Genomic DNA, 19,103 nt, shown 5'->3' with positions numbered 1-19,103 from the left:
GGTAACACATACAGGCTACTTAAATGGAACGGAAAACTTTCCATTGTACCTACACAAAGAAAGATGGTTATTTTTTAAAAATGTGTTTTATTATGAACATCTATCGAAACAGGTTACAGCAAATAAACACTCCGGGAAACATGCTTCCCAACAATCAACTATACAGTTTGTACAACCTTTTCCTCTCTCTCTGCCGCCGGGCAATCGGAGAGGTGAAGGCCACGATATTGGCCTTCCTCCTCTTGATGAGCTCCAGCTTCTCTGAAACCCCAAAAATCGCCACCAAAGGATCCGGGTTCACCACCTATACAGTCCCTGGTAATACTCCCTGAATGCCTCATTTATCGTCCCCGGCTCCGACACCACATATCCAACCCCAGTCCATATCCTCAATATTTCCTGGACGCGGCCTGCTTCCGCAGCTGGTGCGCCAACATACAGCTCTCCTTCTCCCCATACTCATATTGCACCTCTCTTGCCCTAGGTAATTGCTCTACCGCACTCCCCGTTGTCAGCCCGTCACATTGCCCCTGCAACTTTTTACTCCTCGCCAATCCCTCCGTGGGTAGCCTCGAACATGCCCTGTCCGCCTCCACTATCTCGCTCATTAGGCGGTCATTTCCACGCGAGACTTAAAACAAGATAAATCCGCACGGACCACTACCTTCAGAGCTTTCCAAAAAATGTCCATCGACACCTCCCCATTCTGATTCAACTCCACATACTCCTTCATTGCCGCCCGCACCGTATCACAATAACCTCCATCCTCCAGCAGTCCTGCCCAAGTGCAGACCGTAAGGTTTGTACTGCTCCCACCTCCCCCAGAACCGGTTCCAACTTCCCAGGAATTTTAATCCGTCCCTCTTGCACGATCTCTCAAGCCACGTATTCATCAAGTGTTCGAACAGGAGCTGCAGTTGGACAACTCTTTCAAGTGAAGGAGCCAGGGATGCCTGAAGGGTCCCTGAATTCCCACATCGCACAGAGGAACATGACATGGGTCTGGGATCTCCTGCCATGACTTTAAGTTAACTTACAACAACAATTACAATTCCAAGCGAGAAAAGAAAAACTACTTACCAGCCACAAGCCAATCACTTACCTGCTGATTGAGGTGACTGAGTTGACTTCTCCCAGAATCCGCTTCTGCAGCTCTACTGGACGATGATCTTCCTCCTGTTTGTCACTGGAGGGGTTCTTCAGCTACCCACAGTACAGTCGATATGATGTTTTTCTGTGGCAGTGGGCACTTTTGAAGATAATTTTTGAATTATGCTGATGCCCGAGAATAGAAGCATTGGTTTGTAACAGACAAGAGAGACAAAACCATTTCTGCACCATTCATGGTGTTAGAGGCCTTTGTTGACATTGAGAAAGGTAATAAATGGAGAAAGAAATAATTGAGCCATGTCGATAGAAAGAAAAAGGAGGAAGATGGTGAAAAACAGGTTTTTCTGGAAGAATTAGATTGGATATAAATAAGTTGCATTGAAAGGCTTCAAATTTAATTTGTTTTTGCCCACGAGTGGTGTAGTGGAATTTGACTAGTAATATAAAATAAAATACAGAAGAAATAGAATAGTAGGGCTCATTTATTGCTAGAAGCGACTCGAGGGCCGAAGGGCCTGTTCTGTGCTGTACTGTTCTATGTTCTATACATTTGTACATGGGGACCCATTCTCTGCAAATATAAGTTCAAGCCGTGTGACTTTTGAGTTCCCTGGGAGCTTGAGGAGCCTATAAACAGCGTGAGAGGAGAGAGAGCCGGGAGACGCAGTGGTTGCTGGTTAAGTGTTTCATTTTTAGCTGTATTTTTACCTGTATTTAAGTTGGGCGGTTGCTAAACCCGAGACACTACACTTGTAGTGTCCCCCACCCTTCCACCTCCTCTAACCTAAGGGGTAAGCTCTTTCTTTTTCTTGTTTTGACTGCAAGTTATCTAGAGGGGATGGCAGGGAAGGCAGTGCAATGTTCCTCCAGCAGAATGTTTGAGGTGAGGGATGCCGTCAGTGTCCCTGCTGATTTCACCTGTGGGATGTGCACCCATCTCCAGCTCCTCAGAAACTGCGTTAGGGAACTGGAGCTCAATCTGGATGAACTGCGGGTCATTCGGGAGGCAGAGGTGGTCATAGATAGTAGCTTCAGGGATGTAGTTACTCCGAAGAATGAAGATAGATGGGTGACGGTGAGAGGGGCTGGGAGGAAGCAGTCCGTGCAGGGATCCCCTGTGGTCGTTCCCCTTAGTAACAAGTATACCGCTTTGGATACTGATGGGGGGGGAACTTACCAGGGGTAAGCCACAGTGACCGGATCTCCAGCACTGAGTCCATCCCTGTGGCTCAGAAGGGAAGGGGGGAGAGCAGGAGAGCAATAGTTATTGGGGACTCGATAGTTAGAGGGACAGATAGACGGTTCCGTGGCAACGAAAGAGACTCACAGATGGTATGTTGCCTCCTGAGTGCCAGGGTCCGTGACGACTCTGACCGTGTTTTCAGAATCCTTAAGGGGGATGGGGAACAGTCACAAGTCGTGGTACACATCGGTACCAACGATATAGGTAAGAGTAGGGACGGGGATTTAAAACAGGAATTTAGGGAGCTAGGGTGGAAGCTGTGAGCCAGGACAAACTATGATGTCATCTCTGGTTTGCTGCTGGTGCCAGGTGCTAGCGGGTTGAGGAACAGGAAGAGTGCAGATAAACACGTGGCTGCAGGGATGGCGTAGGAGGGAGGGTTTCAGTTACGTGGATAATTGGAGCACATTCTGGGGAAGGTGGGACCTGTACAAACAGGACGGTTTGTAGCTGAGCCAGAGGGGCACCGATATCCTGGGAGGAAAATTTGCTACGGCTCTTCGAAGGGGTTTAAACTAATTTGTCAGGGGGCTGGGAAAACAAACTGTAGTCCAGAAGCCAGTGTTGAGAGTAGTGAGGTACTGAGGAGGATATCAAGGTCGCAGGAGTGTACCGGCAGGCAGGAAGGTGTGTTGAAGTGATGCAAGGAGCATCCGGAATAAGGTAGGTGAACTTGAAGCATTGATTGGTACTTGGGACTACGATGTTGTAGCCATTATGGAGACATGGTTAGAACAAGGACAGGAATGGTTGTTGGAAGTTCTGGGGTATAGATGTTTCAGTAAGAGTAGGGAAGGTGGTAAAAGAGGTGGAGGAGTTGCATTGTTAATCAAGGATACTTTAATGGCTGCAGAAAGGTAGTTCGAGGGAGATCTGCCTACTGAGGTAATATGGGCTGAAGTTAGAAATAGAAAAGGAGCGGTCACATTGTTAGGAGTTTTCTATAGGCCCCCAAATAGGAATAGAGATGTGGAGGAAGAAATTGCAAAACAGACTATGGGTAGGTGTGGAGGTCTCGGTAGTTGCCATGGGTGACTTTAACTTCCGAATATTGATTGGAACCTCTATTGGTCGAACAGTTCGGATGGAGCAGTTTTTGTACAGTGTGTGCAGGAGGGTTTCCTGACACAATATGTGGATAGGCCGACAAGAGGTGGGGCCACATTAGATTTCGTACTGGGTAATGAACTCGGCCAAGTGTTAGATTTGTTTGTGGAGAGCACTTTGGAGATAGTGAACACAATTCGGTATCTTTCACTATTGCAATGGAGAGGGATAAGTCCATACGGCAGGGCAAGGTTTATAATTGAGGGAGGGGTAATTATGATGCGATTAGGCAAGAATTGGGGAGCATAAGATGGGAACAAAAACTGTCAGGGATGGGCACAAATGAAAGTGGAGCTTGTTCAAGGAACAAATACTGCGTGTCCTTGATAGGTATGTCCCTGTCAGGCAAGGAGCAAATGGCCGTGTGAGGGAACCATGGTTCACAAAAGAGGTTGACTGTCTTGTCAAGAGGAAAAAGGAAGCTTATGTAAGGATGAGAAAATAAGGTTCAGTTGGGTCGCTTGAGGGTTACAAGGTAGCAAGGAATGAGGTAAAGAAAGGGCTTAGGAGAGTTAGGAGGGGTCATGAGAAGTCCTTGGCAGGTCGGATCAAGGAAAACCCCAAGGCTTTTTACTCGTGAGAAATAAAAGAATGACCAGGGTGAGGTTAGGGCCGGTAAAGGACAGTTGTGGGACTTGTGCATGGAATCAGAAGAGATAGAAGAGGCGTTGAATGAATACTTAAGTGTTCACCGAGGAGAGGGGCTGGAGAGGGGCTATGTTTTTGAGGATGAGTGTGTGATACAGGCGGGTAGGCTGGAGGAGGTAGATCTTCTGAGGGAAGATGTATTATCAATTTTGAAAAACCTGAGGGTCGACAAGTCCCCTGGGCCAGATGGGATATATCCTAGGATTCTTTGGGAGGCAAGGGATGAGATTGCAGAGCCGTTGATCTTTGGGTCCTCACTGTACACTGGGATAGTGCCAGAGGACTGGAGAGTGGCGAATGTTGTTCCTCTGTTCAAGAAAGGGAATAAGAATGACCCTAGTGATTATAGGCCGCTTAGTCTTATTTCGGTGGTCGGTAAGTTAATGGAAAGGGTCCTGAGGGACAGGATTAATGACCATTTGGAAAGATGCAGCTTATTCCGGGATAGTCAACACAGATTCGTGAAGGGTAAGTCTTGCCTCACAAATTTGATTGAATTCTTTGACGATGTAACTAAGTGTGTAGGTGAAGGTAGAGCAGTTGATGTCGTATACATGGATTTCAGTAAGGCGTTTGATAAGGTGCCCCATGGTTGGCTCATGAAGAAAGTAAGGAGATGTGGGATAGAGGGAAATTTGGCCAATTGGATAAGTAACTGGCTATCACATAGAAGACAGAGGGTGGTGGTGGATGGAAAATTTTCAGACAGGAGACCAGTTGCCAGCGGTGTACCACAGGGATCAGTGCTGGGTCCTCTGCTATTTGTGATTTTTATAAATGACTTGGACGAGGGGGCTGAGGGGCGGTCAGTAAATTTGCTGATGACACCAAGATTGGTGGAGTAGTGGATGAGGTGGAAGGCTGTTGTAGGCTGCAAAGAGACATTGAATGGCAGATGGAGTTTAACCTTGATAAGTGCGAGGTGATTCATTTTGGAAGGACAAATTTGTATGCGGATTACAGGGTCAACGGCAGGGTTCTGAGGAATGTGGAGGAACAGAGAGATCTCTGAAGGTTGCCACTCAAGTGGATAGAGCCGTGAAGAAGGCTTATAGTGTATTAGCGTTTATTAACAGGGAGCTTGAGTTTAAGAGCCGTGGGGTTATGCTGCAACTGTACAGGACCCTGGTGAGACCACATTTGGAGTATTGTGTGCAGTTCTGGTCACCTCATTATAGGAAGGATGTGGAAGCATTGGAAAGGGTGCAAAGGAGATTTACCAAGATGCTGCCTGGATTGGAGGGTAGGTCTTATGAGGAAAGGTTGAGGGAGCTAGGGCTTTTCTCATTGGAGCGAAGGAGGATGAGAGGCGACTTAATAGAGGTTTATAAGATGATGAGGGGGATAGATAGAGTGGACGTTCAGAGACGATTTCAACAGGTGGATGTAGCTGTTACAAGGGGGCATAACTATAAGGTTTGGGGTGGGAGATATAGGAGGGATGTCCAAGGTGGGTTCTTTACTCAGAGAGTGGTTAGAGTGTGGAATGGACTGCCTGCTGTGATAGTGGAGTCGGACACTTTAGGAACTTTCAAGCGATTATTGGATAGGCACATGGAGCACACCAGAATGACATGGAGTGGGATAGTTTGATCTTGTTTTCGGACAAAGCTCGGCAAAACATCAAGGGCCGAAGGGCATGTTCTGTGCTGTACTGTTCTACGTTCTATACTTAATTTCTGCATGGCACCACCTTGGCCAATCAGAGTCAACGTGCCAGCCAATCGGCACCTTTTTTCTCCTGTGGTATGAATTAGTGATCGTTTGAAATTTGGCATTCATGCGTTTGTCCCGATGAGCACAAGATGAAAAGCTTCAACAAGGTGTATCTCTCCCCAATATTCATAGTCAACGATGTTCATAAAGATTGATTACTTGCGTGAGGATCTGAGTGGCACCAGGTGCCTGTGGGAACTTCTCCACAGCATGAACCTGGACAATCAGAAAATGAATGGGAAGAATCGAGGCTGGATGAATAGTAAAAATTAGAATGTGGTAATTTACTTGTATTTCTAAAGGTTTGATGGTCCACACGAGTCGTTCTGAAATGGTTCGGGCAGGTACAAATATTGAGCCAGTAACAAGAGTCCCCACAAATCTTACTGAAAATGACATTTGAAGCATTTGTTTGTTTACACCACTGCTGTGTTCCTTCCCACAGGAGAGGAGGCGCGAACAGGAGCGAATACGTCGAGAGAAAGAAGAACTATTCCGTGAAATGCGCTATGAACAAACTCTGAAAAGGCGTTATGATGATAGGTAAACACTGTTTAGTTCGCTTTTAAGATAATTGGAAGATGGGGAAATCCCCATCTCTGATAGTTATCCTAACAAATAAACTGTTGCATCATACAGGTTGACCAGGCCCAGATTTAGAATTTTTGATCACCAGCTGATCTTAGCCAGGCATCAGTAGAGGTGCTGAAATTACTTCAATATCCCAGTTTAGGGAGAGGAAAGGTTTTGGTTTCCTTTACTGACCTCTCCTTGTTAAGGATGTGACTGAGTTTGGTTGGATTGAATTAGACTACCAGGATCAGCTGTTTTGACTCTAGGCATCTGTCAAACTGGATACTGCTGGCAGTGTAGCTGAGAAATTAGGCAAGTAATTCATGAATTTAGACTGTAAATAACTTGTAAATGTATCTATTTTATAAAAGACAAACCTGGCTTACCGCCAGTAATGACCCTGAAATTCGAACTATCTCAAGTCTAAAAGCAAATGTACTCTGCTTGTCAGATGAAATTCAATACTGCAAAGTGTGAGGTGATATATTTTAGTAGGAAGAATGAGGAGAGACAATTGATGCTAAATGTTACAATTTTAATGGAGGGGAGTGAAGAAAGAGACCCTGGGGATGTTTGTGCCAAAATCATCCAGGTGGAAGAACAACATCAAGCAGCAGATAACACACATTGGATCCTAGGCTTTCTGAATTGAGGTAAAGAACAAAAAGCAAGACAAAGCCTTAATGAAATAATAGGCCACGGTTAAATTAATGTGTCCAATTCTGGGCATCACACTGGAGGAAAGCCTGAAGGCTTTGGTGTGGGTACAGAATTCGAATGGTTCAAGGGATAAGAGAATATAATTATTCAAATCGACTGGACTAGCTGTGGTTGTTCTACATAGAGTAGGTAAGGCTAAACAGAGATTTGACTGGTGGTTAAAATTCTAAAGGGTGAACTTCCGGGTGCGGCGATGACCAGCTAAGTCGCACGTTTCGGCAGCTCCCGGTGGAACGGACTTTTGGGCTCTGGATAGGAGCCCCAACGGCAATTTTAACGGCTAAAAACACCGTGCGGTAAACCAGAAGGGTGTTCCCCCTGGACACGGATGGAAAAAGGAGAGGAAAGTGTCCGGATTGCAGCGGATCCTTTGGAACAACGGCAAGGAAGGCAAGCAGAAACCAAGATGGCGTCGGAAGGTGGCAGTTTCATATGGGGCCCTGAACAACAAGAGTTTTTGAAACGCTGCGTGGAGGAGATAAAAAAGGAAATGAAGAAAGAGTTGTTGGCCCCGATATTACAGGCGATTGAAGGGCTGAAAGAGGAACAAAAGACCCAGGAGCAGGAGCTTCGGGTCGTGAAGGCGAAAGCAGCAGAGAATGAGAACTATATACAGGGCCTGGTGGTGAAGTCGGAGATACAGGAGGCACACCAGAAACGATCTGTGGAGAGTTTGGAGGCACTGGAAAACAACGCAAGGAGGAACAACTTGAGGATTCTTGGCCTTCCTGAAGGTGTGGAGGGGGCGGACGTCGGGGCATATGTGAGCACGATGCTGCACTCGTTAATGGGAGCGGAGGCCCCGACGGGTCCGTTGGAGGTGGAGGGAGCATACCGAGTTATGGTGCGAGGATCGAGAACAGGAGAAGCTCCCAGAGCCATAGTGGTGAGATTTCTCCGTTTTAAGGATAGAGAAATGGTCCTTAGATGGGCGAAGAAAACTCGGTGTAGTAAATGGGAGAACGCGGTGATCCGCGTCTATCAAGATTGGAGTGCGGAGGTGGCGAGCAGGAGGGCGAGCTTTAATCGGGCCAAAGCGGTACTTCACAAAAAGAAGATAAAATTTGGAATGCTGCAACCGGCAAGACTGTGGGTCACATATCAAGGGAGGCACCACTACTTTGAGACGGCGGATGAAGCGTGGACTTTTATTGTAGAAGAAAAATTGGAATGATTGGACTACGAAAATGAACGTTTGGACAAAGTGGTGGGACGAGGGGGGGGGGGGGGGGCGAAGAGGGGTTGTATGATTTAATCCTGCGGTATGGTAACTTTTCTTTCTCCCACAGGTGGTGATGGGGGGAGGTGGGGAGGGAGAGGAGATGGGGCGTTGGCCATGGGAGGCGGGGCCGAGGGAGAGGCGCGGGCTTGGTTCCCGCGCTATGATAATTATGGCGGGAACAGAGAAGCAGGAAGGAGGGGGCGCCGCACGGGGCGAGCCGCGATCACGGGGGGAAGCCGAGGCCAGCCAGAGTTTGCTGACTTCTGGGAGCAACATGGGGGGAGTAATTATGCTAGCGGGGGGTCTAGCGGTGGGGGGGGGGGGGGGGGGGGGCATTACTGGGTCGCTGCTGCTGGGGAAAGGGGGGAGTGGGTACGGGAAAGGATGGGCGGGGGGGCACCGTCTGGGAGAAATACAGCTGCGTGGGAACTGGGTGAGAAGCTGGAAAAAGATGATGGCTAACCGGCAAGGGGGGGGGGGGGGGTGGGAAGCCCCCCAACTCGGCTGATCACGTGGAACGTGAGGGGGCTTAACGGGCCGATAAAGAGGGCACGAGTACTCGCACACCTTAAGAAACTTAAAGCAGATGTGGTTATGTTACAGGAAACGCACCTGAAACTGATAGACCAGGTTAGGTTGCGCAAAGGATGGGTAGGGCAGGTGTTCCATTCGGGGCTGGATGCGAAAAACAGGGGGGTGGCTATATTAGTGGGGAAGCGGGTAATGTTCGAGGCAAAGACTATAGTGGCGGATAACGGGGGCAGATACGTGATGGTGAGTGGCAAATTACAGGGAGAGATGGTGGTTTTGGTAAACGTGTATGCCCTGAATTGGGACGATGCCAATTTTATGAGGCGAATGCTAGGACGCATCCCAGACCTAGAGGCCGGAAAGCTGATAATGGGGGGAGACTTCAACACGGTGTTGGAACCAAGGCTGGATAGGTCGAAGTCCAGGACTGGTAGGAGGCCGGCAGCAGCCAAGGTGCTTAAGGATTTTATGGAGCAGATGGGAGGGGTGGACCCGTGGAGATTCAGTAGACCTAGGAGTAAGGAGTTCTCGTTTTTCTCCTATGTCCATAAAGTCTATTCACGCATAGACTTTTTTGTGTTGGGTAGGGCATTGATCCCGAAGGTGAGGGGAACGGAATATACGGCTATAGCCATTTCGGATCATGCCCCACACTGGGTAGACTTGGAGATAGGGGAGGAAACAAGAGGGCGTCCACCCTGGAGAATGGACATGGGACTAATGGCGGATGAGGGGGTGTGCCTAAGGGTGAGGGGATGCATTGAAAAGTACTTGGAACTCAATGACAATGGGGAGGTTCAGGTGGGAGTGGTCTGGGAGGTGTTGAAGGCGGTGGTTAGGGGGGAGCTGATATCAATAAGGACACATAAAGGGAAGCAGGAGAGTAAGGAACGGGAGCGGTTGCTGCAAGAACTTTTGAGGGTGGACAGACAATATGCGGAAGCACCGGAGGAGGGACTGTATAGGGAAAGGCAAAGGCTGCATGTGGAATTTGACTTGCTGACCACAGGCACTGCAGAGGCACAATGGAGGAAGGCGCAGGGTGTACAGTATGAATATGGAGAGAAGGCGAGCAGATTGCTGGCACACCAATTGAGGAAAAGGGGAGCAGCGAGGGAAATAGGGGGGGTGAGAGACGAAGATGGAGAGACGGAGCGGGGAGCGGAGAGAGTGAATGAAGTGTTCAAGACATTTTATAAAAAATTGTATGAAGCTCAACCCCCGGATGGGAGGGAGAGAATGATGGATTTTTTGGATCGGCTGGAAATTCCCAAGGTGGAAGAGCAGGAAAGGATGGGATTGGGAGCACAGATCACGGTAGAAGAAGTGGTGAAAGGAATTAGGAACATGCAGACGGGAAAGGCCCCGGGACCGGACGGATTCCCAGTTGAATTTTACAGAAAATATTTGGACTTGCTCGCCCCGCTACTGACGAGGACCTTTAACGAGGCAAAGGAAAGGGGACAACTGCCCCCGATTATGTCAGAAGCAACGATATCGCTTCTTTTAAAGAAGGAAAAGGATCCGCTACAATGCGGGTCCGACAGACCAATTTCCCTCCTCAATGTGGATGCCAAGGTAATGGCAATGAGAATAGAGGAATGTGTCCCGGGGGTGGTTCATGAGGACCAAACTGGGTTTGTGAAGGGGAGACAGCTGAACACGAACATACGGAGGTTGTTAGGGGTAATGATGATGGCCCCACCAGAGGGTGAAACGGAGATAGTAGTGGCGATGGATGCCGAGAAAGCATTTGATAGAGTGGAATGGGATTATCTGTGGGAGGTGTTGAGGAGATTTGGGTTTGGAGAGGGGTATGTTAGATGGGTGCAGCTGTTGTATAGGGCCCCAGTGGCGAGTGTGGTCACGAATGGACGGGGATCGGCATATTTTCGGCTCCATAGAGGGACAAGGCAGGGATGTCCTCTGTCCCCATTACTGTTTGCACTGGCGATTGAGCCCCTGGCGATAGCGCTGAGAGGTTCCAGGAGATGGAGGGGAATACTTAGGGGAGGAGAAGAACACCGGGTATCTTTATATGCGGATGATCTGCTACTATATGTGGCGGATCCAGCGGAGGGGATGCCAGAAATAATGCGGATACTTGGGGAATTTGGGGATTTTTCAGGGTATAAATTGAACATGGGGAAGAGTGAGCTGATTGTGGTGCATCCAGGGGAGCAGAGTAGAGAAATAGAAGACCTACCGTTGAGGAAGGTAACAAGAGACTTTCGTTACCTGGGGATCCAGATAGCTAAGAATTGGGGCACATTGCACAGGCTAAATTTGACGCGGTTGGTGGAACAGATGGAGGAGGATTTCAAGAGATGGGATATGGTAGCATTGTCAGTGGCAGGGAGGGTGCAGGCGGTTAAGATGGTGGTCCTCCCGAGATTCCTCTTTGTGTTTCAGTGCCTCCCGGTGGTGATCACGAAGGCTTTCTTCAAAAGGATAGAAAAGAGTATCATGGGTTTTGTTTGGGCCGGGAAGACTCCGAGAGTGAGGAAGGGATTCTTACAGCGTAGTAGGGATAGGGGGGGGCTGGCACTACCGAGCCTAAGTGAGTATTATTGGGCCGCTAATATTTCAATGGTGAGTAAGTAGATGGGAGAGGAGGAAGGAGCGGCGTGGAAGAGATTAGAGAGGGCGTCCTGCAGGGGGACCAGCCTGCAGGCTATGGTGACAGCCCCATTGCCGTTCTCACCAAGGAACTATACCACGAGTCCGGTGGTGGTAGCTACACTGAAGATTTGGGGACAGTGGAGACGACATAGGGGAAAGACCGGAGCACTGGGGGGGTCCCCGATAAGAAACAACCATAGGTTTGCCCTGGGGGGAATGGATGGGGGATATGGAATGTGGCAAAGAGCAGGTATAACGCAATTGAAAGATCTATTTGTGGATGGGAAGTTCGCGAGTCTGGGAGCGCTGACCGAGAAATATGGGTTGCCCCAAGGGAATGCATTCAGGTACATGCAATTGAGGGCTTTTGCGAGGCAACAGGTGAGGGAATTACCGCAGCTCCCGACACAAGAGGTGCAGGACAGAGTCATCTCAAAGAAATGGGTGGGGGACGGTAAGGTGTCGGATATATATAGGGAAATGAGAGACGAAGGGGAGACTATGATGGACGAACTAAAAGGGAAATGGGAAGAAGAGCTAGGGGAGGAGATCGAGGAGGGGATGTGGGCAGATGCCCTAAACAGGGTAAACTCGTCGTCCTCGTGCGCCAGGCTAAGCCTGATTCAGTTTAAGGTATTACACAGGGCACATATGACTGGAACACGGCTCAGTAAATTTTTTGGGGTGGAGGATAGGTGTGCGAGGTGCTCGAGAAGCCCAGCGAATCATACCCATATGTTTTGGTCATGCCCGGCACTACAGGGGTTTTGGATGAGGGTGACAAAGGTGCTTTCGAAAGTAGTAGGAGTCCGGGTCGAACCAAGCTGGGGGTTGGCTATATTTGGGGTTGCACAAGAGCCGGGAGTGCAGGAGGCGAAAGAGGCCGATGTTTTGGCCTTTGCGTCCCTAGTAGCCCGGCGCAGAATATTGCTAATGTGGAAAGAAGCCAAGCCCCCGGGGGTAGAGACCTGGATAAATGATATGGCGGGGTTCATAAAGTTAGAGCGGATTAAGTTCGTCCTAAGGGGGTCGGCTCAAGGGTTTACTAGGCGGTGGCAACCGTTCGTCGAATATCTTGCGGAAAGATAGATGGGGGAAAACAAAGAAGGCAGCAGCAGCGGCCCTGGACTTGGGGGGGGGGGGGGGGGGGGGGGGGGGTGGCCTGAGACAAGGCAGTTGCCAATTAGGGCTAGTTTTTATTTTTTGTTATTTAATATTTATTTATTTGTTGTTGTTTTTGTTTAAATAAAAAAGGTCATTATTATCTGTATTGTTACAATGTTGTGTAAAGGATGCACAATGTACTGTGTTGGTTGACCAAAAATTTTCAATAAAATATTATTTTAAAAAAAATTCTAAAGGGTTTAGTCAATTAAAACTTGTTTCTAGTGGCTGTAGAGTCAAGGTGACAAACAAGAGAACCACATGTAAAGTGTGGAATCACGTTTTACACAAGTTATTAGGATTTTAAATGCCCGATTGATTGGTGGACACAGATTCAATAATAACCTTCAAAAGGGAATTGGATGATACTTGAAAGAAAAAGTATAGCAGTGATATTGGGGAGAGAGTGAAGAAAGAGACAGTGCAGCATTGGTGCACCAAATAACAGCCCCCTTTTTTCTTATCCACTCGTCAGATGCGAGTGTTGCTAGCTAGGCAGCATTTATTGCCCATCCCTAACTCACTGAGAAGGTGGCGATGAACTGCTGCCTTGAGCCGATGCAGTCCATTTGGTGTAGAGACACGTACAGTGCCGTGTGGGACGACGTTCCAGGATTTTGACCCAGCAACTTGAAGGAATGGCAACGTGTACCATCTACAAGATGCACTGCAGTAACTAACCAAGGTTCCTTAGACAGCACCTTCCAAACCCATAACCACTACCATAAAGAAGGACGAGCAGCAGATATCTGGGAACCCCACCACCTGGAGGCTTCCCTCCAAGTCACTCACCACCCTGACTTGGAAATATATCGCCCTTCCTTCACTGTCACCGGGGCAACATCATGGAACTCCCTCCCTAACAGCACAGTGGATGTACCTACACCTCATGGACTGCAGTGGTTCAAGAAGGCAACTCACCACCGCCTTCTGAAGGGCAAGTAGGGATAGGCAATAGAAATGCTGGCCTAACACCCAGTAAATGAATTTTTTTTAAATTACCAAGTCAGGATTGTTAGTGACTTGGGGGGGGGGGGGGGGGGAACTTCCAGGTTGTCGTGTTCCCAGGTGTCTGCTGCCCTTGTCCTTCTAGATGGTAATGGTCGTGAGTTTGGAAGGTACTGCCCAAGGAACCTTTGTGAGTTCCTGCAGTGCATCTTTTAGATGGTACACACTGTTGTTATATGCCTAGCCCAGTTCAATTTCTGGTCAATGGTAACCCCCAAGATGTTGATAGTGGGAGATTCAGGGATGGTAATGCCATTGAATACCAAGGAGAGATGGTTCTATCCTATCTTACAAAGAACAAAGAAATGTACAGCACAGGAACAGGCCCTTCGGCCCTCCAAGCCCGTGCCGACCATGCTGCCCAACTAAACTACAATCTTCTATACTTCCTGGGTCCGTATCCCTCTATTCCCATCCTATTCACGTATTTGTCAAGATGCCCCTTAAATGCCACTATCGTCCCTGCTTCCACCACCACCTCCTCCGGTAGCGAGTTCCAGGCACCCACTACCCTCTGTGGAACAAAAACATGCCTCGTACATCTACTCTAAACCTTGCCCCGCTCACCTTAAACCTATACCCCCTAGTAATTGACCCCTCTACCCTGGGGAAAAGCCTCTGACTATCCACTCTGTCTATGCCCCTCATAATTTTGTAGACCTCTATCAGGTCACCCCTCAACCTCCGTCGTTCCAGTGAGAAGAAACCCGAGTTTATTCAACCGCTCCTCATACCAATGCCCTCCATACCAGGCAACATTCTGGTAAATCTCTTCTACACCCTCTCTAAAGCCTCCACATCCTTCTGGTAGTGTGGCGACCAGAATTGAACACTACTCCAAGTGTGGCCTAACTAAGGTTCTATACAGCTGCACCATGACTTACCAATTCTTATACTCAATGGTCTGACAATGAAGGCAAGCATGCCGTATGCCTTCTTGACTACCTTCTCCACCTGTGTTGCCCCTTTCAGTGACCTGTGGACCTGTACACCTCGATCTCTCTGACTTTCAATACTCTTGAGGGTTCTACCATTTACTGTATATTCCCTACCTGCATTGGACCTTCCAAAATGCATTACCTCACATTTGTCTGGATTAAACTCCATCTGCCATCTGTCCACCCAAGTATCCAAACAATCTAAATCCTGCTGTATCCTCTGACTGTCCTCATCGCTATCCGCAATTCTACTAACCTTTGTGTCGTCTGCAAACTTACTAATCAGACCAGTTACATTTTCCTATACTATATATATATATATATATAATATATATTTATTTATATATACTACAAACAGCAAAGGTCCCAGCACTGATCCCTGCGGAACACCACTGGTCACAGCCCTCCAATTAGAAAAGCATCCTTCCATTGCTACACTCTGCCTTCTATGACCTAGCCAGTTCTGTATCCACCTTGCCAGCTCACTCCTGATCCCGTGTGACTTCACCTTTTGTGCTAGTCTACCATGAGGGACCTTGTCAAAGGCCTTACTGAAGTCCATATAGACAACATCCACTGCCCTACCTGCATCAATCATCTTTGTGACCTCAAAAAACTCTTATCAAGTTAGTGAGACACGACCTCCCCTTCATAAAACCATGCTGCCTCTCACTAATACGTCCATTTGCTTCCAAATGGGAGTAGATCCTGTCTCGAAGAATTCTCTCCAGTAATTTCCCTACCACTGAAGTAAGGCTCACTGGCCTGTAGTTCCCTGGATTATCCTTGCAACCCTTCTTAAACAGAGGAACAACATTGGCTATTCTCCAGTCTTCCGGGACATCACCTGAAGACAGTGAGGATCCAAAGATTTCGGTCAAGGCCTCAGCAATTTCCTCTCCAGCCTCCTTCAGTATTCTGGGGTAGATCGCATCAGGCCCTGTGGACTTATCTACCGTAATATTTTTTAAGACGCCCAACACCTTGTCTTTTTGGATCTCAATGTGACCCAGGCTATCTACACACCCTTCTCCAGACTCAACATCTACCAATTTCCTCTCTTTGGTGAATACTGATGCAAAGTAATCATTTAGTACCTCGCCCATTTCCTCTGGCTCCACACATAGATTTCCTTGCCTATGCTTCAGTGGGCCAACCCTTTCCCTGGCTACCCTCCTGATTTTTATGTACGTGTAAAAAGCCTTGGGATTTTCCTTAACCCTAATTGTCAATGACTTTTCGTGACCCCTTCTAGCCCTCCTGACTCCTTGCTTAATTCCTTCCTACTTTCCTTATATTCCACACAGGCTTCGTCTGTTCCCAGCCTTTTAGCCCTGACACATGCCTCCTTTTTCTTTTTGACGAGGCCTACAATATCTCTCGTTATCCAAGGTTCTCAAAAATTGCTGTATTTATCCTTCTTCCTCACAGGAACATGCCGGTCCTAAATTCCTTTCAACTGACACTTGAAAGCCTCCCACATGTCAGATGTTGATTTGCCCTCAAACATCCACCCCCAATCTAGGTTCTTCAGTTCCCGCCTAATATTGTTATAATTAGCCTTCCCCCAATTTAGCACATTCACCCTAGGACCACTCTTGTCCTTGTCCACCAGCACTTTAAAACTTACTGAATTGTGGTCACTGTTCCCGAAATGCTCCCCGACTGAAACTTCTACTACCTGGCCGGGCTCATTCCCCAATACCAGGTCCAGTACCGCCCCTTCTCTAGTTGGACTGTCTACATATTGTTTTAAGAAGCCCTCCTGGATGCTCCTTACAAACTCTGCCCCGTCTAAGCCCCTGGCACTAAGTGAGTCCCAGTCAATATTGGGGAAGTTGAAGTCTCCCATCACCACAACCCTGTTGTTTTTACTCTTTTCCATAATCTGTCTACCTATCTGCTCCTCTATCTCCCACTGGCTGTTGGGAGGCCTGTAGTAAACCCCCAACATTGTGACTGCACCTTTCTTATTCCTGATCTCTACCCATATCGCCTCACTGCCCTCTGAGGTGTCCTCCCGTAGTACAGCTGTGATATGCTCCCTAACCAGTAGCGCAACTCCGCCACCCCTTTTACAACCCCCTCTATCCCGCCTGAAACATCAAATCCTGGAACGTTTAGCTGCCAATCCTGCCCTTCCCTCAACCAGGTCTCTGTAATGGCAACAACATCATAGTTCCAAGTACTAATCCAAGCTCTAAGTTCATCTGCCTTACCCGTAATACTTCTTGCATTAAAACATATGCACTTCAGGCCATCAGAACCGTCGTGTTCAGCAACTTCTCCCTGTCTGCTCTGCCTCAGAGCCACACTGTCCATTCTCCCTCAATGCCCTCACCTTCTGACCTATTGCTCCCGTGCCCACCCCCCTGCCATACTAGTTTAAACCCTCCCATGTGACACTAGCAAACCTCGCGGCCAGGATATTTATGCCTCTCCAGTTTAGATGCAACCCGTCCTCCTTATATAGGTCACACCTGCCCCGGAAGAGCTCCCAGTGGTCCAGATAACAGAAACCCTCCCTCCTACACCAGCTGTTTAGCCACGTGTTTAGCTGCTCTATCTTTCTATTTCTAGCCTCACTGGCACGTGTCACAGGGAGTAATCCCGAGATTACTTGTTGGAGATGGTCTTTGCCTGGCACTTGTGTGGAGCAAATATTACTTGTAACTTGTCAACCCAGATGTACAGCTTGTATGTTGGTCACTTTTGTGCAAGATGTAGTGTACTGTTACAAATGAAAATGAGTAGTGATCTTGCATTTTATTTGCATATGAGTTTGGTCGGACATCGAGGTATTCCTGGCCAATAACTTTTGTTAGGAATTAGATTTAAGAGCTCTCTGCTATATAATTAATATGGTATGCTGCCACGGTTTAATTATATATTCATTATGCTTCTGTTACTGATCCATTTTATTGAGATTAAAAGTTGTGAAAAAGTCTTGTGCGCTCTTCTCACTGACATTGAAATAGAGTCGTAGAGGTCCACAGCACTGAAGAGACCCTTTGGCCCACACCGGTCAAAAACAACTACCTAACTATTCTAATCCCATTTCCCAGCACTTAGCCCATAGCCTTGTGTGCCTTGGGATCGCAAGTGCACTTTATATACTTCTTAAATTATATATGATAAAAAGATATATGATTATATGATATGTCTGTTCTTTGCTGTTATAATTGTCCTCAATAGAGAATCTTATATATTTGTTCCAGTGTGGCATCATCCACTTCAATTTAGTTTCAACTCATGTATTCTTTCTAATTACTATTTTTGTGTTTTTGGTGTATGGTTTTTCGAACAAGGATACCACAAGATACCAAGTATTGCGTGGGACATGGTGCTGGAACATATAAATGGCCAGGATCAGGAAAGATCATAGAATCCTTTCAGTGCGGAAGGAGGCCATTCAGCCCATCATGTTTACACCGGCCCTTGGAAAAAAACCCTACTTAAGCACACACCTCCACCCTATTCCTGTAACCCAGTAACCCCACCTAACCTTTTGGACACCAAGGGCAATTTAGCATGGCCAATCCACCTAACCTGCAGATCTTTAGACTGGGAGGAAACCGGAGCACCCAGAGAAACCCACGCAAATACGGGGAGGAAGTGCAAACTCCGCATAGTCCCACCCGAAGTTGGAATTGAACCTGGGTACCTGGAGCGTGAGGTAGCAGTGCACTCTGTGCCATCGTGCTGCCCTATCACCGTGCCCGCAGATCATTCTGGTTTATATGGCGAGTCTGAGAGTTGAAAGTTCAGCAGCATCCCTCAATTGATGTTTTCTTTTCGCAGATGCATATCTCGGCCTAGATTGTTTCACTGGACATAGGTCTGTCAATTTCCAAACCATTGACCAACTCCTAGTTCTATCTGATCTGCCAATCGCTTTCCCTTTTCGGACTTTCATCCCATTGGCCCTCACTTTCAGGGCCATAATGAACAGTCTTCAACATTCAACTTATCAGAAGGGCGGCACGGTGGTGCAGTGGTTAGCACAGCTGCCTCACGCGCCGAGGTCCCAGGTTCGACTCTGGCTCTGGATCACTGTCCGTGTGGAGTTTGCATATTTTTCCCGTTTCGCCCCCACAACCCAAAGATGTGCAGGGTAGGTGGATTGGCCACGCTAAATTGCCCCTTAATTGGAAAAAATGAATTGGGTACTCTAAATTTAAAATAAAACCTGATCAAAAGTGCACTTTAATGCACTTGATACGTTTTGGTGACTGTACCCAACGTGCAAGCATTCTGGGCTGACAAGTGGCATGTAACATTCGCTTCACACAAGTGCCAGGCAGTGGCCATTTCCAACTGGAGAGGTCTGACCATCTCCCCATGACGTTAAATGGCATTACCATCGCTGATGGGTGGCATGGTGGCACAGTGGTTAGCACAGCTACCTCAGAGCACCAGGGACCTGGTTCGATTCCGGCCTTGAGTGACTGGAGTTTTTACTTTCTCCCGTGTCTGGGTGGGTTTCCTCCGGGTGCTCTGG

The 19,103-nt window shown here is 47.8% G+C and overlaps 1 protein-coding gene across 1 annotated transcript in view; it reads left to right on the top strand.

Moving 5' to 3' along the window:
* The window catches only part of LOC140395294 (scaffold attachment factor B1-like), a 525,130-nt gene that overhangs the window by 464,010 nt on the left and 42,017 nt on the right, over positions 1-19,103 (top strand). The window contains exon 20 of the mRNA XM_072482881.1: positions 6,270-6,367. Coding sequence (XP_072338982.1) covers positions 6,270-6,367 — 98 coding nt within the window. The remainder of the gene's footprint in view (positions 1-6,269; positions 6,368-19,103) is intronic.

This window comes from Scyliorhinus torazame, chromosome 18, assembly GCF_047496885.1.
Source record: "Scyliorhinus torazame isolate Kashiwa2021f chromosome 18, sScyTor2.1, whole genome shotgun sequence".
NCBI lineage: Eukaryota > Metazoa > Chordata > Chondrichthyes > Carcharhiniformes > Scyliorhinidae > Scyliorhinus > Scyliorhinus torazame.
Note: the sequence above shows the minus strand (reverse complement) of the source record. Positions and strands in the feature narration are given on the sequence as shown.